This window comes from Eulemur rufifrons, chromosome 24 (assembly GCF_041146395.1).
Source record: "Eulemur rufifrons isolate Redbay chromosome 24, OSU_ERuf_1, whole genome shotgun sequence".
In the NCBI taxonomy this organism is placed as follows: Eukaryota; Metazoa; Chordata; class Mammalia; order Primates; family Lemuridae; genus Eulemur; species Eulemur rufifrons.
Genome location: NC_091006.1, coordinates 10,906,149 through 10,933,187, shown reverse-complemented (window position 1 = coordinate 10,933,187; position 27,039 = coordinate 10,906,149). Strand labels below are relative to the sequence as shown.

The 27,039-nt window shown below is 53.1% G+C and overlaps 1 protein-coding gene across 1 annotated transcript; it reads right to left on the bottom strand.

Moving 5' to 3' along the window:
- Positions 1-1,869: 1,869 nt before the first annotated feature.
- Positions 1,870-27,039, bottom strand: HIF3A (hypoxia inducible factor 3 subunit alpha). The gene is made up of 15 exons (XM_069456909.1): positions 27,014-27,039; positions 21,763-21,953; positions 20,520-20,665; positions 19,197-19,281; positions 18,809-18,921; positions 18,271-18,479; positions 17,124-17,230; positions 16,741-16,888; positions 12,940-13,058; positions 11,946-12,136; positions 10,820-10,924; positions 7,080-7,351; positions 5,888-6,005; positions 4,258-4,339; positions 1,870-1,967 (listed from the first exon to the last, which is right to left on the bottom strand). Exons 1-15 carry the CDS (start codon positions 27,037-27,039, stop codon positions 1,870-1,872), a joined length of 2,010 nt encoding a protein of 669 aa, XP_069313010.1.

Sequence of the window (27,039 nt, the reverse complement as noted above, 5' to 3'; positions counted from 1 at the left end):
TACAAGGTAAAGTCTAGATTCCAGAATCAGAAGCATTTGGAAGGCAGCCTGTAGAACCAGAGGGATTTGGATCTGAAATCAGAGGAAACTGATTAGACATTGTGAGGCCTAGAAGCAGAGGAATTTATAGAGTGAGGACTAGAATTAGAAAAAGCCCAAAGACTGAGTTCTAAAACCAGAGGGATTTTGGCACCATAAGATCTAGAATCAGAAGGAATTGGAGGGGGGTTGTGACATCTAGAACCAGGGGAATTTATAAGACAAGGTCTAAACTAAGATGTTTGAAGGCTGAGTTTAGACCCAGGGTAATTTGGAGTCCTTACGATCTAGAGTGAGGGGGAGTTGGACAGTGAGGTCTAGAAGCAGGGCAACCTACAGTATGAGGTCTAGACTCAGAAGACATTTGCAACGCAGTTCTAGAACCAGAAAAATGGCAGAAAATCAGATGTGGGATCAGAGGACCCAGGAGGTCACAAGGTTTAGAGGTCATGTAATCTACAGTGAATGGTGGAGGCCATGAGGTCCAGAACCTAAAAGAACTAAAGCATGATGTCGGTTCTGGAAGAACTGGTTATAAGATCAAGACATAAAACTCATTTGACTTCTTTTTCACAGGGAAAACAAGTCTTGATTGTAGAGAGTTGAAGAGGAATGACCTGGGCCTCATGAGGTCTGGAATAAAAATGATTTAGAAATTAGGAGGTCTGGATTTGGAACCAAATGTATTATATTATTATAGATTGGGAAGACTGGAACCAACAGGAATCTTGAAGTTGTGGGGTCCAGAACCAGAGGAAATCATTGGATATAAGATCTGGAACCAGAAGGAGTTATAGGGTGTGAGATCTAGAACAAGAGGAATTTATAGGGAGAAGTCTAGAACCAGAGGAAGTTAAGAGAGTGCGTTCTAGAACCAATGGAATCTGTTGGTCATAGATTCTAGAGCCAGAGGGAGTTAGAGGTTATGAGGCCCGGAACCAGATAATTCTTTGGAGATTGCTGATGTTTGAAAACAGGCAGAATTAGAGGTTGTGAGGTCCAGAATTAGAAAGATTTTCAGGATGAGGTCTAAACCAGACCATGTTGGAGGTTGTGTGGTCTAGAACCAGTGAAGGTTGGAGGTTGTGCAGTCTGGAACCAGAGAAGGTTGGAGGGTGTATGGTTTGGAAGCAGAGGAAGTTGGCGGCTGCCCCTGAAATAGGAAGACCACAGATGAAGTCCGTGTCCAGGCAGAGCAGGGGACAGCAGGAAGTTGGGAGTGGAAGAGGAAGCCAGAGCTGGGTGGCAGCTTGGGAGGCTGAGGCCGCAATCAGAAGTCGCTAGGGGTGAGGTCTGGCCCAGAGTCTCCCCCAGTGACACTTGAGGATGGGGGAAGAGCGGAGTCCCACATTCTTGTGGACCCCAAACAATTCATAGTGATTCAAAACCATATCATGAAATCAACAAAAATAATAATAAAAGAGGGATAGACAGAAATGTGATTATGGTTATCCACGCTCCCCAGAGCCCAGAAACACAGATCTGACCCCGAACCCTCCCCGCCCCTTATTCCCCAAAATAAAGCCAAGGGAGTCCGAGAAAGGGATAATGAGGTAACCAAGTACTGAGAACCCCAAGGGAAGTCCTGAGAGCAGAAGGAGGGGGCCAGGACCCCCTCCCAGAGGTCACTGAGCTGATGCCCCAAAGAGCCCCCAGATTGGGAGCAGGCAGAGGGGTGAGGGCTGAGGTAGGCCCGAGGTGGGTGGGGGGTACTCAGAGAAGAGACGGGCCCCTCTCCCGGCACCCCCATCCTGTGCGTTGGCTGCCAGCTTGGAGTGTGGTTGAGGTCCTTGCTGGGGAAGGAAAAGGGACAAGGGAAGGGAGGCTGGCTCAGTGGGCCTGGGCCACGCCTGCCGCCTGCTGGAAGTGGCTCCTGGGCTGGACAGTGTCCTCTTCTGGATAGAGAGAGAGCAGCGAGGGGCCCAGGCCTGTGGGGAAGATGGAAGACAAGTCAGTGGAGAATTATCACCCCAACCCATCTTCCCTTCATGGGAGTGAAAAGCCCAGGTGGTGAGTCAAGCCTGCCTAGATTCACACAGCAGTGGAATCTTGGGCACGTTCTGCTCTCTGAAGCTCTCTGCGATGTTTAAGTCCGGAGTTAAGAACCCAAGTCCAGAGCCAGATGCTGCTCTAGTTTGAATCCAGGTGTTGCTACTTACTTGCTGTGTGACCGGAGGCAGGTGGCTTTACCTCTCTGTGCTTCAGTCCCCTCCTCTGTAAAATGGGCGAATAACAGTACCTCTCTCCCAGGACTGTTGTGAGGGCCAAATGAGTAAATCCAAGTAGAGTGCTTTGAACAATAACTAGTACTGGTAAGTGCTCAGTGAGTGAGCTGTTGGTCCTTGGGAAATGGGGATTTCATGCCTACCTCATTATGAGAATATGCTCATGCAAAACACATTTATTGAGCAACTACTATGTGCCAGGGACTGTGCTAGGTGCTGGGGATACAGCAGTGACCAGCATGGATGAAACTCCCTGCCCTCGTGGGGTGACATTCCAGAGTGGGACACTAATTGGATCACGTACATAAATGATTTTGCACAAAGCTTGGCACAAAGGCAGTGTGCCTGAATGTTCTGAGACCTTCTCTGTGCCCAGCCACACACACAAAGTAGAGTACAGCAGTGGCCAAGACAGCCCTGGCCCCCGCACTCATAGGTCTTATACTCGCTGGGAGAAGACAGCCAGTAATCAAATAATGACACAAACACCTATGTCTCTATAATTATGGACTGATGGGCATTATAAGCCGTGAGCTTATGAAGCAAGAGAGGGCTTTGTGGAAGGAGTAATATTTGATCTGAGATCTAAAGGATGTGGTAATTAGGCAAAGAATAGAGGGAAAAGCATTCCAGGCAGAGGGATCAGGATATGCAAAGGCCCTGAGGCAGCGTGCTAAAGCAAGGCAACTTTGAAGCCACCTCAGTGCCCTATAGAGGCTCTATGCAACCTGCCCCTCACCTTTCTGTCCTCTTCTCTCTGTTTCAGCCACACTGGCCTTGCTTTTCCCCAAATAATACAGATACATTCTCACCTCAGGGGCTTTGCACTTGCTGTTCCCTCTGCCTGGAACACTGTTCTAGATATCATCAGGGCTCACTCCTTCAGGTCTATGCCCAACTAGCACCTTGTCAGTGAGGCCACCCCTGCTCATACTATTTAAAACTGAAATCCCACCCCCCTACAAGAGCCCTCTTTCCCCTTGCATGCGTTCTTTTCCCCAGTGGCACCTATTTTCGTCTCTTGCCCTTTTTATTGTACTTGTTTTTTTTGTTAGGGTCTGTCTCCCACACTAGCATGTCAGCTCCACGAAGGCGGTATGGTGTTCTAGGTCTGGACACATACTGTGTGCTCCACAAATATTGGTGACCTGCACGAAGGGAAGGAATAAACTGGAAGACGGTGATGGTGGCTGAGACAGAGGGTGTGAAGCTCAGTGTGGTCTGAGATGAGGCAGCAGCCAGACCCTGCAGGGACTTGAGTCCAAGCCTGATCTTTCTCTGAAGGGCAACAGGGAGCCATGGAAGGGTTTTGAGCAGAGGAGGGCCAGGGTCAGATTCATGCTTTGGAAAGATCCCTCTGGTTGAAGCCTGGAGGTTTCAAGTGGAGCTACGGCTGCTGATAGCTGCACAGGAAGATGACAAGCACAGCAGCTTGTCCCATGCTCTGTGGAGGGGCTTTGGGAACAGCGTCATCACCACAGCCATTGGGCGGTTGTTCCTTGAGCACTTACAACGCTCAGCTCTTGGGCTGAGCGCTTCCAGTGTGGCATCTCCGTGAGTTGCTCAAAACATCTCCTTAAGATAAGAGCTATCTCAATAGGCCCCCATCCACGGGAGGAAACTGAGGCTCTAGAAGCAGCAGCTCTCCCAAAGCCACACAGCTGGGAGCGGCCAAGGCGGGGGTCAACCCCAACTCAGACGGGCTCCGAAGCATAATCAGACGCAGGCGCAGGAAACCCAGGCTCGGATCTGGGCTCGGCTTCCACCCCAAGGGGCAGCCTTGGCCAGCCCCTGCCTCCCTGAGGGTCTCTGCTTCCTCCGCAGTGCCCACAAAAGAGGGGGAGGTCTGCCCATTTCCACCAAGGTCACCGCTGGGCCCTGACAGTCCCCCACCACCTCTGGGATGGCCCCATCCTTCTCTCAATGATCCAAGCACCTCCCAGGGCAGAGGATGACGACCCAGGGCTTCTGGATGCCCAGCGTGGATACTCACCCAGGGGCTCATTCAGGTCCAGGAGGTGGGTGCTGGGATGCTGCTGGCTCCCTGGGGCCGGGCCTCCTGTCAGAAGGAAACTCTGTGGGAGAGACGTAGCCACTGCCATCATCACCGTCACCACCATCATGATCATCAATATCCAAGGAGGCAGGACGGTGCAGTGGTCAAGGGCACTGTTGGGGTCCAGCAGCCGCCTGTCACTGCCCCAGACGTCCTCCTTGTGTTCCCCCAGGGCCTTGCCCCCACTTCTTCCCCATCTTCTGTGCCCCAGGAGGCTGGCCTGTGCGTGTGGTTGCAGCACCACGCAGCCTTGCTCTGTGTGCTCCTGTTGGGTTCAGCTCGTGGGAGATCCAAGAGGGCGATTTATTCTTGTAGCTGTTTCCCTGCTGGGTCACTGTGAGTTGGCTGTGTCCCTCCATGGAAGGTTTCAGCCCTTATCAAGTGAACCCCACTGGCTCCAGGATCTGGTGGCCACCCCTGGCCTGCACCTTCAGGCTAGGGCTAGAGTCGGCTTCCCTGCTGCTAGCCCCGGGTGCCGCACCGCCCCTTGCTGACCTCCCTGTACCCTGTCCACAGCTTTGTCCACAGTCCTGTCGTTAAATTCCCCTCAACAACCCATTTGAGTGTGCTGTTTCCTGCCCAGACTCTGACTGATACAGTTGCTTAACCTCTCCTGTGTAAATACATATAATAATAACAATGATATTTTTTTTTCTCCCCCCGACAATAATATTTCTAAGAGCAATTGTGGGGGTGAAATAAATTAATCACATAAGGCACTCAGTGCAGTCAGCATCTGGTACACAATAGGCACTCAATACATGTAAGCTGTTGAGACGATCAACCTCATCCCCCATGTTAAAACAGCCCTTTGCAGAGTGAAGAGCCAGGGTACTTCTGTGGGTACTAGAGAGCCATGGGAGGTCCCAGAGGGAGGCCTTGTGGAAATGACAGAGCCCAGGCTGGCTTTTAGAAAGTGCGTTCTGGTTGCTGTTGTGCAGAATGGATAGCAGGGGTGAGACTGGAGGCAGGGACACTGGTGGAGGGGCTGCTTTTGTTTGGTTTGTTTTTGTACACCATTTATGGACAGCCTACTGAGTGTCAGCTAGGGGCCTCATATCATTTAATCCTCATGGCAGGCCTGTGAGATATTAACTATTCCCGCTTTCCAGATGAGGAAACTGAGGCTCAGAGTGGTGATGTCCCCTGCCCAAAGTCTCACAGTTACTAGGTGGCAGACAGACCCGGGACTTGAACCCAAGCCAGTCTGATTCTAGTGTCTGTACTCTTAATTCTGCACTAGTCATCCAAGGCCAAGACCTATTCTAGTTTGCGGTGGGGGTCCCATGGGAGCAAAGAAGATTCCTGCAGATACTAACCACCTGCCATTTCTCCCCTCGCCCTACTCAATTTTTCTCCTTTGCACCTTTTGCCAACTTACACATATTTGCAAAGCCCCTTCACACCCGTTGGTGAAACTAGAAGATCAAGGTCCTAGCCTCAGCGGGCCCACGACCTTCTGTAAGACCTTCTGCCCCTGCTCCATTTTGGTTTCCATCTATAAAAGAGGAGGTATAAACCTGCTGGGTTCTGAGGGCCAGAGAATCCCATTAATCCCCCAACATACCAGGCTGACGGGAAATAGCAAAAAGTTTTCTGGTTCTGGACTGGGGGACCGTTTGGGGGGTCTCACTCCCAGCAGCTCTGCTCCTTCGGCCTCGTCCTCTGAGCTCTGGGTCAGGGCCCTGGAGGAAAACAGGCAAGAATCTCAGGACACAGCAAACCTGGGCAGGTGTGGGCATTCATTCACTCCCCCCGGGACCTATTCATTCCTTTACTGATACGCCCCCAATCCGTCTTCCCATCTATCCCATGATCCCTCACCCGCCCACCCAGCCACCCCATCTTCCATCCATCCCTCCTTTCATCCGTCCACCTATCTAAGCATTCATCCACCTACTCCGCCTCCCCCCAGCATCTAGCCATCCATCCACCTAGTCACTCATTCATCCATCCACATACCCATAATCTTCCTATTCATCCAACTGATGATCCATCACCCACCCATACAACATCCACCCATCCATCCTTCCATTCATCCACCTGTCTCTCCACCCACTTGCCATCCATCCATCCTTCCATCCACCTACCCACTATATTCATTAATAATTCCCTCCCACCTTCATTTAATAAGTCTTTATTGGGCACCCAGTGTATACTCAGCCCAAAGCTAGGAGCCTTGGGAGATACCAATATGTATCCATAAAATCCTCCTAAGGACAGTAAAAGACCATTCTGGATACTAAGTGGGCACATGCGTGCAACCTGGAGAGCAAAAACTTGAGTGTTAGTAATCTAATGCCTTTGGAAGGGGGACATAGACCTTCCAAAATTATATGCAAAGCTGCATGTGTACATTTTCTCAGAAAGGAGTCCATAGCATTCATCAGATTCTCAAAGGTGTGAAGAGACTTAGTTCTATACACCTTCTCTGACATGGTGGCCATGTCTTCCTCGCTGTGACATAAATTGTCACTAGGCCAGATGTAAGTATGTTCCCCAGGAGAGAGCCCTGGCTGACAGGTGGGATTTGGATAAACCGTAACAGTGGAGGGCACTTGAGAAGGGGACACAACGTGGGCAAAGGCACAGAAGCTGGAACAGACTTGGCACGTGCTGGGGACACTGAGGGCCTGGCTGGAGCGGACAGCAGGGTAGCAGGACTGGAGAGGGATGAGGCTGATGGAGAGGCAAGGAGAAGACCAGGGGAAGGGACCTTCCCTACACTCCTGTGACATCCCCCCTTTGCTGTGGCTCACCTCTTCCGAGCCCCAGCCACAGGGGAGGATGCTGAGGGGTCCCCTCTGGAAGGGCTGGAGCAGCTCAGCCGGGGGTCACTCCCCCAGCGGGGCAGCAGGGAGGGCTCAGGGGTTGGGGGTGGCAGGCCGTGGAAGCTCCGAGCGCGGGGCCGGGGGACAGCCCCTGGAGGTCTGTGGTAGGCCCTGGGTAGCTGCTCGCTGGAGTTGAGCTGGAAGTCATCATCCATGGAGATGTAGGGGGCCAGCATCTCCAAATCCAGAGCATCAGCGTCCTGAGCGGGGCAGGAGGGAGTCAAGAGCGTGAGCCTTGGACACAGGTGGACCTGGGCTGGAGTCCCAGCTCCACCACTTCTGCGTTGCGTGCCTGAGGTCAAGCTCCAGCTTCCTCATCTGTAAAATGGGTATAAGGACTCTTTGAAGAGCACGTTAGAGAAATCTTAAATTGCCTTGAACAAACTATTGATCAACGTCTGAACCTTGAAGAGGCTGCCAATGAGGGCTTAGAGGGAAGTGAGGAACGTGTTACTGGAAACCAGAGGAAAGGGGCCTGTTGTGTAGTGGCTGGAAGTTTGGCAACACCAGTGCCTGCAGTTATGTGGAAAGTAGGAAATGTAACGAGTAAACCGGGGGGTCCAGTTAAGGAGATTTCCAGCCACAATGTTGAAGGAGCTGCCTCACTTCTCCTTACTACTCATAGTAAAAGGCAATAGGAAAGAGAGAAAGGAAATTTCTCCTTAAAGGAAGAAATGTTAAATATGAAGGATCTGGGGCTTGAAGGTTTTGAAAATTCTCAACCTTCCTGTGTAGTGAAGAATTAACTTTATCCAAAGAGAGGTCTGGCCTTTGTCCCAGCTGCTAGGAGTAACCTCTAAACGCTTAGAATTTCCTGAGTGATAGCAGTGTCTTTGCTGTTCCCTGTGAGCCCCTTGGACCACACCTGATAGTTTACGCTAACAAAGTGACTCATGCGAGCCCCCTAGATGGTTTATGCTAATGAGATAACTCAGGATGGGGGCTGGCCATGCCAGACCACCTGATTAGAGGGTTGTGGCTTTGGGCCACATGAAATCAGCCTGACCTCCAGGGAAGGTAGGGGTGGGACTGAAGATTGAATTCAGTTACGTGGACAGTAACTCAATCAATCATGCCGATGTAATGACATCTCATTAAAAAATCTGGACACCAAAGCTTGGATGAAGCACCCTGGGTTGGCAATACTCTATGCACACATTGCCACATTTCAGCACTGGGACTGTAACATGTCCCTGAGGACATGCAAGCTTTCCTTTTGGGACCCTCCCAGTCCCAGATTCCATGCTATGCATATCTTCCTTTGGCTGGTTCTGATTTGTATTCTTTTGCTATAATAAAACAAAAATCCTAAGTATAGTGCTCTCCTGAGTACTATGAATACTTCTAGTGAATTATCAAACCTGGGGAGTCTGTGGGAGACTGTGGAAATCTCCTAATTGTTAGGAAGCTGGTCTGAAGTGAGGGTGGCCCTGGGAACCCCAAAACTTGCAGCTATTCAGAAGACTTGGGGCAGACTTGGCAGTCTAGAGAACTGTATCGTTAACCTTGAGTTTGGCTGACTGTAGGAACTCTCCAGATGGCAGCTGATGCTAAAATTAAGAAATGGTTTCTGAGCAAAGAAGGGCCCTCCCAGGAAAGCATGGGCTGCAGATGAAGCTCAGGGTGGGACTTAACTCCTTGTTCAGGCTTCAGAAAGATGAAAAGTGGTGCCTCAGCCTGTCCTTTGGTCAGACAAAAGACACTCTAAAGAGTTTAAGGGTAGCCCTCATAGATCTTGTCAGTCAAATAATAGGGCTTCTACTAAACTTAAGGGCACTATCACTTAGCTTCTCAGCAGAAGCTGAGTAGAGGTAGAGGAGGGCTTATCTTGAAGCAATTTGTGGGTGTGGCTTTTGTCTAGTGGAATTAACTCCAAAGAAATTCACGTAAGACCCACAAAGTTGTTTGAGACAGGGTCTCGCTCTGTGGCCCTGGCTAGAGTGCAGTTTTGTCATCACAGCTCACTGCAGCCTCCAACTCCTGGGCTCAAGTGATCCTCCTGCCTCAGCCTCCTGAGTAGCTGGAACTACAGGCATGTACGTACCACCATGCCCGGCTAATTAAGTCCCACAAAGTTTTAAAAAGAGAATTATATGAACAGAAACATCGTCAGATTGGACTGGAAGGGATAGAGACAGTACAGAATGAAAAGAGGCCTTTGGATCACCAAAGTTCTAGAAGGAGGAAGCAAGTTGAGAAAACTACTCAGCTACAAATACGTGTTACCTTTTATGAAAAAGGAAGGACGACTCAGAGCAAGGAGCCAAGAGCCCTGAGGCTGGCACCAAGAGCCACGGAGAAAAAGAAAAACTCCTGGGAAGTAGTACAAATAAATCCTAATCAAGGAACTTCTCATATTTGCCCAGACGGATTTCAGAACTGCTATGGACCAGAGATGCATGTGTGCTGCCTCTTTCACTCCCCCCCCCACTTTTTTTCTTTTTCATTTTTTTCCCCAGACCTCCTCTTCTTGGTAACTTTCACCCCTTTTTGAATAGGAGTGGCTCTGGCAGTTATCCTATGCCTGTCCCACCACTGCACGCTGGGGGTGTGTGTGGCAGATGACTTGTCTCTGTAGTCCACAGGCCAGCAGATCGAGAGGAGCTTCACCCATACTCAGACCAGATTTAGATAATAAGATTCTGGACTCATACTCATGCTTGGTGCCCCCACCACAAAAATATTCTGGTCTTCATTGGAAGAGACTTTGGGAGGCCTCAGGAGGGGGTGACTGTATTTTGCATGAGGGAGAGACATGCATCACTGGAGGTCCCCAATGGTCCCTGCCTTTTGGTGTTCACACTCTCGTGTAACTGCCTCCTGCATTGTACTGGGTTGTATGACCAACACAATATGGCAGCAGGCATGGTCGTCACTTCTGAGATCAGGCTATGAAAGACTGTATCTTCTGTCTCAGGCTCGCTCTTGCCATCTCTTTGCCTTCCTGCCCGTCTCTCTCTCTCTCTCTCTCTCTCTCTCTCTCTTTGCTGGATTGCTTCCCTTGGAGGAAGCCAACTGCCACGCCATGAGGACACTTAGGCAACCAATGTAGACGCTCATGTGATGAGGGACTGAGGTCTCCAGCCAAAGCCAGAGAGGGACTGAGGATTGCCAACAATCTCATGTGTGAGAGCTTAGAAGCAAATCTGCTAGCTCCAGATGACCGTAGCCCTGGCTGAGAGCTTGACTCCAATCTCACGAGAGACCCTGAGCAAAAACCACCAGCTAAGCAGCTCCAAGATTCCTGATACTCAGTAACCATGTGACATAACTGTTAGCTGTTTTAAGGTGCTAAGTTTTTAGGTCAGTTGTTATGTAGTAATGGGTAACTAATCCATCATGTCATTTATGTCATTTCATTTATCCATCTGTCATCTTATCTATCTATTCAATCAATCATTCATCCAAATATCTTTATGCATTTTTCATCAGCCAATGAACCAGTGGTCCATCTATCCATCTAAACATCCACCCATCCATCCATTTATCCATCCAAATATCTGCCTAAACATCACCCACCATCATTCAACCAATGAATACAAGGGTCCGTCCATCCATCCATCCAGCCCCTCATCTCTTTAGCCACTGCACCACCCGTCTCTAATGCCCAGATGTGTCAGTCCCCAGAGCACAGAGGTGAAGACTGCTCCTTCCATGCCAGCCCTTACCTGAGCCATATCTAGATCTGTCTCCACTGCCTCGAGGTCCTTCCCGGAGGCGCAGAGTCTGTGTGCACTGTCCATGCCCACGAGTAGCTCATCTGGGAGATCGGCCTGCAGGGAGAGGGAGCAGAGACTTCAGGAAATCTTAAGCCTGGGATGTATCAACAGTAAACAGTCTGGACCTCAGGGGTAGAAGTGGGGCTCATATGTCAGACAGCTGGGGACACAAGGGAGTCCAACATCAAACGAAAATGAGTTCTGAACCTGGGTGTTCAAAAGTCAGAGTGGCCGGGTATATGCAGGTCAACAGGGCAAATCGCGAAGGTTAGAAAGACCAGAGTCCGAGGCCAAGACATTCAGGTTCTCTGGGCTACACGTCTTGGAGTCTGGATTTTGGGGGGAAAACAATGCTGAATCCAGCTGTCTCAGGGGTAAAGGGTGAGGTCAAAGGTCACAGTCTGTATTTCTCTGGTGAAGAGAAGATGTTTTCTTGGGGTGGGAAGTGGGATGAAGACAGTCAACACCAGATGGTGGAGAACCCGTGGTCCCCAAGTACAGCCCCTTGGCTCAATCCAAATTTTACAAAACAAATCCTTTTAATAAAGGCCGCACTCAAGGATCCAGGTTATGGTCTATTGAGCACCTACTAGGTGCCAGGCCTCTACTAGATGCTTCCTACAAATAATCTTATTTAACCCACACAATAACCAATGACATGGCCACTTGTCATTGTCTTCCTTTTATAAGTGAAGAATTTAAGGCCTCCAGCACCCACTTGCCCAGGGTAACACAGCTGGTGAGAGGCAGCCTTAGGATCTGAATATAGCTCTGCTAAATCAAGACATTAGACGTTCCGACTCTTTGAGGTCAAAGTTCAGAGAGCCTGGATACTGGGTTGCAGGCTTGGGGGTGGGGTCACGGCTTGGAACTTCCCAGGCTGGGGGCCAGACTCCGGAATTCTAATAACTGAAGACTCTGGAATCTGGGTCTTCAAGGAATCTCAACCCCTTCTCATCCCAACTTCCCCTACACAGATGGAGAAACCGAAGCCCAGAGGACAGCAAGGCTTGAGCCAAGGCCAAGGCAGCCTGGGTCCTGAGGGCTCAGGTGGGTGGGAGGCAGAACTGCTTACCGGAAGAGGGCTTTGGGGACGCTGCGTGGCTGGTGGTGTGCTGGGAGTGGCGGCTACTGAAGCCCCATCCAGGATGGGCGCCAGCAGGCGACGAAGGTCAGGGCTGCAAAATCGGCGGGGGTCGGCAGCCAGGGTGGCCTCACTCAGGGCAGGGGGGTGCAGGAAGGCAAGGATCCGGGGACCAGGGGCGTCTGCAGGACATGTGGAGGTGAGGAGGACAGCAGTGGTCATGTAGAGCCAAGGGTCAGAGCCCTCCACGCCAACCCCAGGGAACGCGGTTGACATCTTAACCAGTCACCATGGCCATGGTTCCTAGTGCTGGGCAGAAGGGGCCTGTGGAACCCCTGCTGGGCCAGGCCAGGTGTTAACTTTAGTTGCCAGATTGTACTGAGGCCCCGAGGGTTCCAGGGTAGGGGCCTGGGGCCCCAGAACACCATTTGGCCATTCAGCTCTGGGGAGCTTGTCCTCAAGGAGTTTCTAAGGTCCCCAGAGGACAAGGCATGGCTCAGAGCCAGCTCTGAGGCTGAAAGGGAGAGGATATGGGCAGCTGCACCCCAAGAACAAGCAGGTAGGGAGGCTCATCCAACACGTGGGGTGCAGAGAAGGAAGCGGGAGGAAGGAGCCAGACTTGGGAGGGTCACGATTACTGGATGCCAAACAGCAGCGAAGCGGGAACAGGAAGGAAGCTTAAGGGTGGGAGAGGAGGAGCCACAGGACCCAGAGCAGAGGGCGACAGGAGACTGGAGCAATCAGCCCATGGACACAGGAGAGGAGGGAGGACAAAGAGAGAAACTGCATGTGCAAAGGCCCTGAGGCATGAAAGAATCCATGTTCCACGAGCTCTGAGGAAGCCATATGGTTTGGAGGGCGCAGGAGAGGGGAGGGAGGCAGGAGGCAGGTACCACAGGGCCTGGTGAGCCACACTAAGGCACTTGGGCTTCCCTCCAAGGGTCCTAGGGGCACAACCTCTCCCAGCCTCAGCCCTGCTCCATACCAAGGCTGTCCCGGGAGTTAGGGGCGTCCTTCTGAGAGGAGGCGCCCCACTGAGCATGTCTGCGAGAGTGCCGCTCCGTCTGCTCCAGGGATAGCACCACTCCGGTCTCTTCCACCCGGCTAGGCAGAAAGGGGGGTGGGAGTCAGGGAGGGTCTTTGGTCCCAGCCCAGGCAGCCTTTTCGGATGATGTCCTATCATAGGAGGCAATGGTGTCCAGGGGCTGGAGGGCATTTTGCAGAAAATAATTTCCACGTGTATTTGTTTCTCATAAAGATTTGATTTTTGTTGACTGTTTTTTATTATAACAGCATTTTTTTTTTTTTTTTGAGACAGTCTTGCTCTTCACCCAGGCTACAGTGCAGTGGCATCATCATAGCTCACAGCAACCTCACACTCCTGGGCTCAAGGGATCCTCCTGCCTCAGTCTCTGAGTAGCTGGGACTACAGGCGCACGCCACCACAACTGTCTAATTTTTCTGTTTTTTGTAGAGACGGGTTCTCGCTCTTGCTCAGGCTGGTCTCGAACTCCTGACCTCAAGCGATCCTCCTGCTTCTGACTCCCAGAGTGCTAGGATTACAGGCGTGAGCCACCATGCCTATAACAGCATTTTTAAAAGAAAGTTAAGTTTGTCCCTTCCCAAGCTCCCTCTGTAGAAGGAAAGACAGAAAAAAAAGCTGGCACGTGGCAGAGCCTGGGTAGAGAAAAGGGAGACCAAGGGGTGGGGGTGGGGGAGTGAAAGTCAGAGGGGGGAGGCCCAGGAGCAGAGGGGACAGTGAAAGGCTGAAGAACAAACAGTCTCTTTATAGATATTTACTTATAAACAGATGCTTATACATGTATTGATAAAAGGTATATTTTTAACATGTTCTTTATTACATTACCAAATATGAAGAATTCATGGGGCTATATTTTTATGAATAAGATTTTATTTATGATGTTTCTATTCATAGATGTTTTTCATATTCAAGGGAACAGATTTATAAATACATCCTTCATATGTCCCTGCGCCTCCCGTCACGCAGTCTCTGGCTGCGGAGACGATCCAAATGCTCGCTGGGCAAACTGGCCTTTGGAGGGTTGGGCTGGCCGAGGACCAGGCCCTTGTTATTTGCATCTCATCTGCATAACACCCCACAGGACAGAATGCAGGTCGGCCCGGTCTTCCCACCAGCTCTTTGAGAAGCTAGGACCCCTTGGCATCCTCACTAGACCCTTCCTGGGCAGGAAACATCCCAACTTAGGCTGGACCAAAGCCACCCTTGTCCCCCTGGAAAGCATAAGCACACACAATCACACGTGTACATACTGCACACAGAGGAACACTTACGTATGCCCAAGTGTACACAGGGACAGGTGTGCTCCCTGGCGTCACACAATTGGGCTCACATATATGCACATACGCCACATGTAGTTCAATCATTTGTCCATTCCACAAGCACCTCCTAATCAAGCAGTACTGCCTAGTGGGTAAGAGCAAGAACTCTGCAGCCAGTGATCTGGGTTCAAAGCCCAGCTCTGCCACTTATGAGCTGTGTGACCTTGAACGGGAAAAATCAAATGTATTATTAAAATGAATTTCACCTGCTTCTGTTTACCTCTTTAACTTGGGTACTAGGAAATTCAAAATGGCATATGTGACTGGCATCACACTTTTATAGGACAGTGTTGGCTTAAATAGTGATAAGTACTAGGGGTTTGCAATTTTGAAAAGGGCAGTCAAAGAAGGCCGGGCTGAGCAGGGTGCGGTGGTGCACACCTGTAATCCCAGCTACCTGGGAGGCTGAGACCGGAGGATTGCTTGAGCCTAGGAGTTCAAGATGGCAGTGAGCTGTGACCGTAGTACTGCACACTCCAGCCTGGGTGACAGAATGAGACTTTGTCTCAAAAAAAAAAAAAAAAAAAAAAGTAGTGGATACTGGGGAGAGACCTGGTGTGGGGGCCCAGGAAAGGGTCTCCAGGGAGTGATGTCTGAGCTGAGACTGGAAGGATGAGGGGGCATGACTCAGCAGAAAGGGGAGGGAAGAGAGCAGAGCACACGGGGCCCGGGGGAACTGCATATGCAAAGGCCCTGAGGTCTGGAGGGTGAGTGAGAACAAGAGAGAAGCAGGAGTCCCACAGGGCCTGGTAACCCACGCTAAGGCACTCGAGCTTTCTCTTAAGGATACTGGGGAGCCACAGAAATGCCCTCTGAGCTGCACAGTGACATAAATTGATTTGTATTTCAGAACACTTCCCAGATCTGGGAAGACCCCTAAGGCTTTAGAAATTGGCACCATGTCCTATAAGATAACCTTCGCAGAAAAGCTTTAATTCTAACTCTGTCTTATGTAATAATATGCTGCCCCCATCATAGTGTTGTCATTGATACCCCTGCATTCCTAAATGGTGAAAATCCTCTAAGATGCATGATGGGGGAGGGGTAAAAAGCCTATGATTGAACCGCTATACACCTATTAGAGTGACTAAAATTAAAACCAAACCAAAAAAAAAAACCCCATCCAATACAAAATACTGTCAAGGATGTGAAGCAACTGGAACTCTCATACACGGCTGTGTGGATGAGAATGCAGATATGGGGATGCAAAATGGTACAGCCACTTTGGGAAACAGTTTGGCAGTTTCTTAAGAAGTTAAATATACACTTCCCCCATAACCCATGCATTCCACTCCTAGGTGTTTACCCAAGAGAAATGAAAACGTGTAATCTCACAAAATCTTGTATGAGAATGTTTACAGTGGCTGTTTTTGTAATCACCCAAAATAGGAAACAGCCCAAAGTCCTCCAACTGGTGAATGGATAAACAAACTGTGGTCCATTCATACCATGGACTAGTACTCACCATTACAAAGGAACCATTGATATCAACCACAACATGGATGAATTTTAAATATGTCATGCTAAGCAAAAGAAGCCCAACCCGGAACACTGCATACTGTATGAGTCCCTGTGTATGACATTCTGGACAAGGCAAACCCTAGGGTCAGGGGACAGATCAGTAGTTACCAGGGACTGGGGGTTGGGGAGGGTTTTACTATAAGAGAATTTTTGGGGGTGATCAAACTGTTCAGCTGGGCATCGTGGTTCACACCTGTAATCCCAGCACTCTGGGAGGCTGAGGCAGGAGGATGGCTTGAGGTCAGGAGTTCGAGACCAGCCTGAGCAAGAGTGAGACCCCGTCTCTACTAAAAGTAGAAAAATTATCTGGGTGACTAAAAGTAGAAAAAATTAGCCAGGTGTGGTGTCATGTGCCTGTAGTCCCAGCTACTCAGGAGGCAGGAGGATCACTTGAGCCCAGGAGTTTGAGGTTGCTGTGAGTTAGGCTGATGCCATGGCACTCTAGCCCAGGCAACAGAGTGAGACTGTGTAAAAAACCTCCCCCCCAAAAAAACTGTTCTATAGCTTGATTGTGGTAGTGGGTACATAACCGCATGCATTTGTCAAAATTCATAGAACTGTAAACCAAAAATAGAATTGACTGTATGTAAATTATACCTCAATTTTTAAAAAGCAAAAAAAAAAAAAAAACCCATAATTCTGTTGCATTTCTTGTTTTAACTTCAACATAGTCCTTTTAAATTTAATAGTACACACAAATTTAATAGTACACACACCCATACACATACATGTGTACACGTGGACACATACAGGTGCATTCACATGGCCATACACACACATTACACGTGCACATTGCCTCACACACACGCATGAGACACATGCATGCTTATGTGCGCACACACACGCCTGTCCACGGATGTAGACCAGACCTACACAAACTGCCACCCCAATCCCTCCTGCGTACCTGATCAGGAAGTGGACACAGACGATACTCTCTGATTGGGGGCCCCGGCCCCCAGACACCACTGTGGCCTGGGTCTGGGTCCACAGGTAGCCACCACTCCGGGCCAGGAAGCGGTACTGCCCCGTTACTGCCTGGCCTTTGCTCAGCACTGAGGAGGGGGATGGGGAGGGGTCAGGGCCACAGAAGGGGCGGCTGGGGAGAGAAGGCTCTGGGATTGGGAGCTGGGTATGGGGGAGCCAGGAAGAAGAAGTTTCCCTGGGGCTTGGGGAGCTGGTGTTGGGGTGGGGAGAGGAAGGCTCCCTGGGGTGTGGGGAGCTGGGGGCCGGGTGTCGGCTGGGGGCCATGCAGCAGCCGGTTCCAGGCTGGGGAAACAGCACACATACAGGTGTGGATGCTCTTGCTGACTGCATCCGAGTCCAGCGCGTGGATGTACTCGTAGGCGGAACAGCCAATCAGGTCATCGGGACTATAGCCGGCGACCTCCGCGATCCTGGGATGGGGGGTGTCTCATCAGCCAGGCTGAGGTGGAGGGTGGGTGTAGGGAAGGGCAAGGGGACACGGGGACAAAGCCAGTGAGACATAGAGACACGATTGTAACAGAGAGAAAGGGAAAGTAAGAAACAGAAAAAGAGGAGTGTGTTGGGCTGGACGATGCCCCCAAAGATGTCCACACCCTAGTTCCCAGATCCTATGAATATGATGGCATCTTATGTGGCAAAAGGGACCTTGCAGAGGTGATGAAGTTAATCTTGAGACGGGGAGATGAGCCCGATTGCCCAGGTGGGCCCAGTGTGATCACGGAGGGCCTTACATTAATAAACGGGAGGCCGGCGGTCAGAGCATGAAAAGGAGTGGCGTGGACACGGAGGAAGGGGCCACGGGCCAAGGACAGCAGGCGGCCTTGAGGAGCTGGAAAAGGCAGGGACACAGACTCTTCCCTGGGGCCTCCAGAAGGAACATAGCCCTTGAGTTTTGCCCTCTAACACTCATTTCGAATTCCTGACCCCGAGAACGATAAGCCACCGAATTTGTGTAATTTTGAGCCACGGAGTTTGCGGTAATGTTACAACAGCAACAGGAAATTGACACAAGGGAGAGAGGTCGAAAAGCGGGGGAAGAGCAAAGAAAAGAAAGAAAGAAAGTGCAAGAAATAGGAGGGGAGGAAGAGAGGGGCAGAAAGAAAATCACAAAAAGAAAGAGAGGAAAGAATGAAAAGAAATAGGCTGGGCACAGTGGCTCACGGCTGTAATCCCAGCACTTTGGGAGGCAGAGGTGGGAGGATCGCTTGAGGCCAGGAGTTTGAGGCTGCAGTGAGGCTACAAATTGACTCACGTAAGAAAAAGAACAAAGGGAGACAGACACTAACAGACAGAATCAAAGATACAAAGCCCCATAGAAAATTCAGAGATAGGCAGACACAGGAAGAGAGAGAGGGAGGTGGGGGTGAGGAGGGTGGGAGGGGAAACTCAGCTTGTGAACTTGGGCAGGACGGAAGAGGAAGGGCTGGGGGGCAGCTGGGCCCCTGCCCACCTCTCGTCACAGTAGGTGAACTTCATGTCCAGGCTGTGGCGGCTGAGGAAGGCCCCCCGGCCCAGCGGGGGCTCCAGGCTGCCCGGGTGGGGGATGGCTTCACAGATGAGCACCAGGCACTGCAAGGGGGGCTCCGAGTTGGGGCTCCCAGCCGGGGAGGTCTTCACGGGGGGCCTGTAGACTCTCATGTGCCCAGAGCAGTGCAGCACCTGGGGGCCGGGAGGGAGCGAGGCAGGGATGCCGCGGGGCCCACGGGGACCTGGCCCCCACAGGGAGCTCAGAGGAGATCCCTGAGGACTCCAGACCCTCAGATTCCAACCCCAGGTGGACTCCACACTCAAGGGGCTGAGGAGCCCCGGCCCCAGGCCCACAGCCCAACCTCCTAGACGCCCTCAGGACCCACCAGACCCAGCCTGAGAGAGCCCCGCAGGGTCCCCAGCCCCGGAGACCCCTGGACCGCAACCGCCTTCGAGATCTTCAGGGGCTCAAGCCTGGCCGCAGCAGGCCCCGGGCACCCTCTGGGCCTGGCCCTGCCCACCTTCCAGGTGGCCGCCTTGAGGTTGAGGGTGCGCCCTCGGCCGGTGAGGGTGCTCTTCATGCGCAAGGAGAAGCACCGCTCGGTGGGTGCCTCTGGCTTCTTCTTGGACAGGCCTGGGGAGGGTCAGGGGGTGGGGACAGGTCACCAGGGAGCCACAGACAGGGCCCGGTTCTCTCCAGCAGCCTGGAAAGTCTCCCCTGCTTCATCCCCAAAACTGGGACCTGGAGCCAGACAGTGTGTCCCCACAGACCCCCAGGGCAGGGCTATTTCTCCTCTTTCCACTTCCCTTAGTCCGGTGTTGCAGAGGAGGAAGGGATATGCAGAGGGAGGCATGGAGCCTCAGTTTCCTCCTCTGTAAAGTGGGGACAGAGGCCTCCAAGGAACTCACTCGGCTGGGGGGTCAGGGCATCCTGAAGCTCCTCTTGGTCACAGGGGTGGATGAAATCGAAGATACTGTGTCCGATGAGCTCCAGCTGCCAGGGACGGGAGCAGAGCTCGAGAATCAGGCCTCTGACCCGTCTCCTCCCTGCCATCCGAGTCCCCTCACCCGAGTGCAAAGGCCCTGAGATGAGACCCCATTCAAATCACGCCTGTTTGCCAAGCCAGAAACCCAACTGCTCATTCCAACTTAATCAGTGAGGCTGGTGCCGGGGGAGGGGACACAGATGAAGGGGGACCCACACCAGTTCACGTGAGTGGTGACAGTGACAGTGAAGGGGCAAGAGTGAGGTCTCACTCCTCTGACAGCACCTCTTGGAGCTGGATTCACACCCTGGCTCGGCCGCTTCCCAGCTTTGGCTTTGGGGCAGTCACCTCTCTGAGTTCAACAGCTCATACCAACAGAGACATTGGTACCAGAAGTGGGGTCATGAGGCAGGGAAAAGGGACAGATGCCAACCATGACATCCACTTACATGAAATAGAAGAGAGAATGGGAACTTTTTCATGGGGCTCACTGTAAGGGTTAATTAAAGTTAGCGTCTTGTTTTTATCCTCCCATCCCCATGGCCTCTCCCCTACACCTCTTCTCCCACCCGAGATTGGCACCCACACCTCGATCTCCCCACCTCTGGTCTCATTGCTTCCAACTCTATCTCCATGCAGCACCTAGAGGGATCTTCCAAAAATGTAAATCTGATTCTCTCTCTCTCTGGCACAACCTCTCCACAGCTTCAAATCCTTCCATGGCTCCCCAGGGCCCTGGAGAGAAAGCTTCTAATGTGGTCCTAAATTGTCCAGCCCCTACTGACCTCTTTAGAATTTTCTCTCTCAACTTCTCCCATTGCACTCTGCACCTAGACAGGATAAACTTCTTTATTTCCCCAAAGTGCTCTGCTTCCTCTCGTCTCTGAGCCTCTTTCTGTTCTGTTCCCTCTGTCGTATATCTTCCTGATCATCACTGGTCCCATTCATTCCCCATACCCTTTTGAGTGGCCAAGACCTTCAGGTTTCAGCTCAGATGTACTTTCCTCCAGGAAGCCATCGATTTCCCCCCAAGCTGGGTCAGGTATCCCCTGCCTTTGGTCTCCCACACCCCCCCAGGCTGTCCCATCCCAGCCCTGACCATTCTGGGTCTTCCTGTCTGGTGACATGCCCGTCTCCCCTCTGTACTGTGATTCCCATAAAGGCAGGGCCAAGACTGTCTTGGTCACCACCATATTCCCAGCATCACCAGCACAGGGCCAGGCACAGAGCAGGCAGCTCCTCTCACCTGACTGAGGCCCAGGTGTTTGCTCACATTCTCCGACAGGTAAGCCATGTCTCCCTCGACGGTGAGCACCATGACGAAGCCCTCCAAGGCCTTCAGGTAGCAGGCATCCAGGGGTTCTCCCTCTGCTCCCACCTGGTTCCACTCCCCTGGTGCCCGAGGCAGGGGGACGGGGGTGTCTCTAGTCAGTTGTGGCCCCCCCCCGCCCCCGCTGGCCTCCCATCATTCAGAGAAACTTACAGTTCCCCCCAGGTGGGGGGCGGGGCACGTCCTAGTGGCTGGAAGTCCCAAGGAAGAGAGCAAGACCACCAAGCATTGGAATTAGGAGCAGGGTCTCCCAGGGGACAGAATTCTAAGGGTCCAGGGCCTAAGGGGGAGTTGGAATACGGCGGGTGGGCAAGCCTCCCAGGGGCTCAGAATTCTTGGAGGACGGGACCTTCCAGATGGGCAAAACTCTACAGCAGCAGGGACGCCCAAGGGACAAAATTCTAAAGGTGCAAAGCCTCACGCAGAAGTAAAATTCTGTGGGGCAGGGAAGGTCCAGTGGGCAGAGCCTGCCAGAGGAGGGCTCTACTTCCCTCATGGTAAAATCTTTTCAGGATCCAGGGATTCCAAAGGGGGTGTGTGTGTGTGTCTGTGCGTGTATGCGCAGGGCAAGGCCTCCCGCAGAGTTGAAAGTCAAGGGGATTGCTACCAAGGGAAGAAGTGGCAGAGCTAGAGGGGAGGAGAGGGGAAGGGGGACTCTCAAGTACAGCAACGAGCCTCCCTTGGGTATTTATTATAACAGGACAGGGCCTATCCGGGAAAATCTCCTAGGGCTGCCGTCCCCAAACCGGTCCCCATACAGGTCCATGGCCTGTTAGGAAGCGGGCTGCGCATCACCACCTAAGCTCCGCCTCCCCCCGCTCCAGTCCGTGGAAAAATTGTCTTCTATGAAACCGGACCCTGGTGCCAAAAAGGTTGAGGATCGCTGTCCTAGGGGACCAAATTCTAACGGTTGAGGGGCCTAGTGGAATGAGCGGGCCTCACCTAGAATCCTAAGGAGGCGGGGCTTCCCAAGGGCGCACCCCCCGAGGGGCGGGGCCTCACAAGTGATAGACTCCCGAGGGGGTGGGGCTCCGCCGGGATACGTCACCGGGGGGCGGGGCCGGGGCGGGATAAGACTTCCCGGAGGCGGGGCCTCCCTGAGCTGTAGCTTTCTGTGGGCGGGGCCTGCCGAGACGGGTATTCCCGGGGCGGGGCTCACCCGCGGCGCAGAGGCGGTGCATGCGCAGGTAGCTGATGGTGAGGCGCATGATCGAGGCCTTGTCCAGGTGGGCGCTGACGCCGCGCGCGAAGGGCAGCGTGTGCGCCAGCTGGTACAGCACCTCGGTCTCCTGGCTGCGCCGGCTGCGGGCCGCATCCCGGGACTTTTCCTTGCGCAGCTCCGTGCTCGACCTGAGGGCAAGAGCAGCGTTCACTGATGGCGTCCCCCGAAAGGCAAGAGGACTACAGGACGCGCCACATGGGGCCCGGGCTCATTGAGGGCAGGGCTGCGGCTGTGTGGCCCCGGCGAATTCATGGCGCTTTCTGGGCCTGGGAGGGTTACACCCTGGAGCCCCTCCTAGCCCCGGATTTTACCTGTTCCCAAGCCAGCCCATGCTGCCAGCGCGTTGCTCTTCTCCGAGGCGCGCCTAGGGCCCCTCTGTCCCCTCCCTGACTTTTATCTGCAGTTTATATCCTGGGCTAGGGATGCCTAGGGGACAGGGAGGCCTCCTGCTGAGAGGGGGCTGGCCGAGCTGGCCTGGGGCCAGGGGAGGGAGGAAGCTTCCCAGGCCCCCTGCCCTACAGCCTCCCAGAATCTCCTCCCCTGTCTTTTCCCCTCAGCTGAGCTGAGTCCTCATAATCTTGGAACATAGATCTCAAAGTCTAACGGCCCACTAAGAGGGGCAGGGACCTGTCAGGGTGACACAGCAAACCAACCAGTTCTGTCTAGCCGACGGCTTACCACTCATTCCTGCCCTGTAATCCACTTCTAATACCTGCATTTTGCGTGTGGGGGCCGGAAGAATGAGTATCTTTTCGTCAGAAATATCTGCCCCTTATCCAGCTTTTACTACTATGTCAGACCCTGGGCCCAGAGTGAACTTTGTTAACCCATATAATGCTCAGACAGCCCTCGAAGAAAGTTATAATGACATTCCCATTAAACAGATGAGGAAACTGAGGCAGAGAGAGGTGCAGTGCTTGCCTATAAATAGTGAAGCCAGGGTTTGAAAACTGGTCTGCCTGAACTCCTAAATTTTCCCTGTCTCTGTGGCCCTGGATTTATCTCCGGGTTTTAGTGCCACTCCCTGCTTCTGCCACTGTCTTCAAATTCAAACTCCAGGTCTGTTGGAACCCAGTGTCTCTATATTTTCAGTTTTGAATAAAAAATTACAGGGTGTATTACATCTAGCATAGCATATAGTATAGTCTTATCTATGTTTATAACATTAATAAAACCATTAGTAATAAGCAGCTGTCATTTGCTAAGCATTTATGTTTCTGGCACTGTGCTAGGTATTCTGCCTGTGTGTACTCGTTCAATCCTCAGCAGAGCCCTAGGAGGGAGGCATTTTAGACCTCCATTTTACAAAGGGGAAACCGAGGCTCTGAAAAGTGAAGTCCTTTGCCCAAGAAGTTACAAAGCCAGTAACTGGTAGAGCTGGAATTTGAATCCAGGCAGGGAGGTTTCAAAACCTTCAGTCTTTTCTCTAATTCCCTTCTTGGGACCCCTCCCAGGGAAGCGAGACCAACTGCTAGGAGGGCATGCTGTCCCTTCTTAAGTTCAGGGGAGCAAAGACAGCTTCTACGGTGGCATCAACCTCAGCCCCAGGCAGGAGACCTGCAGCCCCACCCCCAGGGAGAGGGGAGGAGATTTCCTGTCTAGATTAGAGGAGGGGGAAAAAAAAAAACGCCCTCAGTGCAACAGGGTGGGAGGCACAGAAGGGGGGAGATATGGCCCCCATCTCCTCCCTCCTGGTTGCTGGGGGCAGGGGCCTCAGTCCTCTCTGCCCTAGAGGACATTCCGTCCTGTTCTCTTCCAGCCCTGTTTGTCTTCCTGCCCAGAGGGTGGGGGGGGTGGGCCTCCCTGAGCTGGGGGCCCAGACAGAGGGAACAGGGAGTGGGAAGAGGCGCTGCCCGCGCCCCACCTCCCAGGCAGCTGGGCTCTGTAATTCTCTCTTCGTGGCAGGGCTGCTTCCTCCAGAGAAGGAGCCAGCCAGGGGCTGCAGAGGGACCCTCCTTTCAGCTCCCAGCCCGTTCTCGGAATGTTCTAACATCTCTAACGGGAAATGCGGGCCTTTCCTGTTAGAGTGTGGAGGCTAGTTCCTCCGGTTCAGGGTTCCAATCCCACCTTCACTACTTATCAGCTGTGTGACTTTGGACAAGTTGCACAGCCTCCCTGAGCACAGTAACAGCACCTACCCCATAGGGTTGCTTGAAGATTAAATGAATTAATACATATCAAGGACTTAGAAAACAGAACCTGGCAATGGGTTTGTGCTATATAAACCTTAAACTTACTCTTTTCCCTTTGTGCACATCAGGGATGGAAGGCCCAGGCTTGGGAGCCTCTTGGGCACTGCAGTAACCTGTGGGCTGTGGTGGTGACCCCATGGTGTGGCGTGTGTGTACAATTACACGGCTTTTATACAAGCACCTTGGGAAGAGGACTGAATAATGATAGTAGTAATAGTGATAGCGTTGGTGTATTGAACACTCATGGAGCTAGAGACCCCATTAAATCCTTACAGCCACCCTATGGAGCAGAAGTGATCTCCCTCGTACAGAGGTAGAAACCGAGGGTCAGAGCAGCCCCTGCCCAAGTAACCCCGGGGGAATCCCAGCGCCCACCATCGATCCTCAGCTGCGCTCACCTGCTTCTCAGTTAATCCAACCATGCACCTGCCATTACCTTCCCGTTTCCTGATGAGGAATCAGGCCCAGGGAGGTGATGGCACTTGCCTAAGACCACACAGCTTTCCATAGCAGAGCGAGGATTCAAGCCAGGTCTACCTACTTCCACCCAGAACTCCGGCTTGAGCGCAGTTTATTGCACACCTACTGGGTCTCCCACCCCCGGGGTCTGTTTCCTCACTGGTTCTTCATCTTGCTGTGGGGTGGAGGAGGGGAGGTATGACCCCTATTTTCCAGGATATGAAACTAAGCCTCAGAGGGGCAGCCACGGGCACAAGGCCATACCGCCAGAAAGTGGGCGAGCTGGGATTTGAACCCTGACTTTGGGGCCTGTGCTCTTGGCAGTTGTACCCACCACCTAAGGGGCCCCTGCCCTGCCCCTCCTTCACCTAGTGGCCACAGTCCCTTCCCCCGTCCCACCCCTGCTGCCTCCTGATCTCCCCAGCTGGCCCCATGCCCAGCCCTGGGCCAGCCCCTTGGCACTCTGCCCAGCTCGGGACGTGCAGCTGGAACCCTGCCACCCTTCCTCTGTGTTCCAGCCCAGAACAGGGGTGGGACCACGCTCTGGAGGCCTCAGGGTGAGGCCTGGGAAAGGGGCTGGGGCCCAGTGCCCCCTGTCCCAACCAGGAGGGAGAGAAGCCCACCTCTTCCCTGCCTGAAGGACTTGCCACCCATGAGCAACAGCATGATGAAAGCGGGGAGACCCTGCCCCACATTCAGGGCTGCTTCTGGGCCTCTCTCTTCTGATACTCAACTGGGTATTAGTGGTCTTGCAAAAAATGGAGGATCTGGAGGTGGGGGGTTAGACTGTACGTGGGCAAGGACTCCTCTTGGCATTGCCGGGAGGAAGTCCGAGAGTCCAGAGGCAGGGTTTGGGTTTGAGAAGACTCAGGGCGGGGCCGGGGGGAGGGTCCTCTCTTCCCCTGATTCTTCTTGTGCCCAAGGACATGGTAATCCAGTGGGGTGCCCGTTCCCAAAGTCCTGTCTTCTTCAGGAGCCCCCTACCTCTGGTGGTCACTCAGGGCCCTGTACCCATCGAGGATTTCCAAACACCCCTGCTCGGGGTGGGATGGCAGCGAGCCCAAACTGGAAGAAGGGAAGGGGGCAAGGGGGTGTGGAGGGCCCACTCACCATTGCCCAGGCCCCCTTTGGCTGAAGTGCCACCCTGGGGGCGCAGGAAGGGACGGAGCGCGGCCGGGATCCGGGTGCGAGTTATGAGTGAGTGGTGCGCAGCGCCGAGATGACACCACAGGAAAGGGCTGGCCTTGAGTGAGGAGGGGGGAGCACCCCAGCTCAGCCAGGATCGGCCCCCACCCAGCCAGGAGGGGGCGCTGGGAGGTGGGGCCACAGCTGGCCCAGAAGGGGTGGGATAGAGTTCCCTGGTCGGCCCAGAGCCAGGGACCAGAATAGAATGAGGGGGGCCGAATTTAGGAGGGAGGTAAGAAAACATGGGGGTGTGGACGGGTCCAATCAGACCTGCGAAGCCAGGGAGGAGGGAAGGGGGTGAGGCTTACTGGATGCCTCAGATTGGACAGGGAAAGTTAAGGACCTGGGACATTTTCCGGAGTCCCATGAGAACATGGCCAGATGGGACCCTCTGCCAGTGGTCCCAGAGCACAGGTTCCCTTCTGCCCCAGCAGATCTGCCCCTGCTGGGAGGTGAACCCAGAAACCCACCCTCTGCCCAGGAGAGCCCAGCTGAGCCCTGCGCAGGGGGCGCTCCCACCACAGCTAGCGGCTCAGGCTCTCACACTGCAGCCCGCACAGCTCCCACCCCAGGGGGTCTCCCCCAAATAAGGCTTGGATGGGGCCCCCCTGTCCCTCAGTAAAAGGGACTGGGTGGGGGTGGAGGACCGAGACAAAGGGCCAGACTTTGGGAAGTGGGTCGATCTTGTTTCCGTGTTATTTAAGGGGGTGACCCTACCTTTTAAAAGGCTACAAAAAGGCCCCTGGGAAAGGTCCCAGGCAGCTTCTGAAAGGGGCCCCTCTCTGCTCATTTCTAGGAAAACTCAAAGTTTGAGAGCCTGTATCAGGAAGGGTCCTATCTAAGGAGATCTTTTTTCTCTTGAAGTCAGGAGCTGAATGCCACTCCAAGGGACTCCCCGTATCTGGGAAAGGCTCAATTTGGGAACATCTCATATTTCCTAGGATCCCAGGGGTCTGCTGGCAAAGGAGCAACCTCAATCCTGGGGGTTCGGGGACAGAGCGATCAGTATGTGTTGGGAGAGTAACTCCCAGAAGCCCGGGGACCGCTCAAATGCAGCTTACCCCTAATTCCGCACCCCCAGCCAGGCGGGGAAGTGAGCCCGAGGTAGCAGGAAATCGGGGATCACGACCCCAAAGTCGCTCCTGGCGAGACAGGCGGGGCAGCCGGGGACTTGGGGAAATCCCCCAGCCCTGCAGTCCCCTAGGGTGGAGGGTGCGGCTGGGACGTGCCTCCAACTGCGCGCCCCGGGGCGTCCTTGGCTCGCACCCGCGCACCCCTCCACCACCCAGCTCAGGGGTCTCCGGAAGGAGAGCCCCCCAATCGCCGCCATTCCTGCCCCCGAACCCAAGTACCTTGCGCGCTGCAGCCCCAGCGCCAT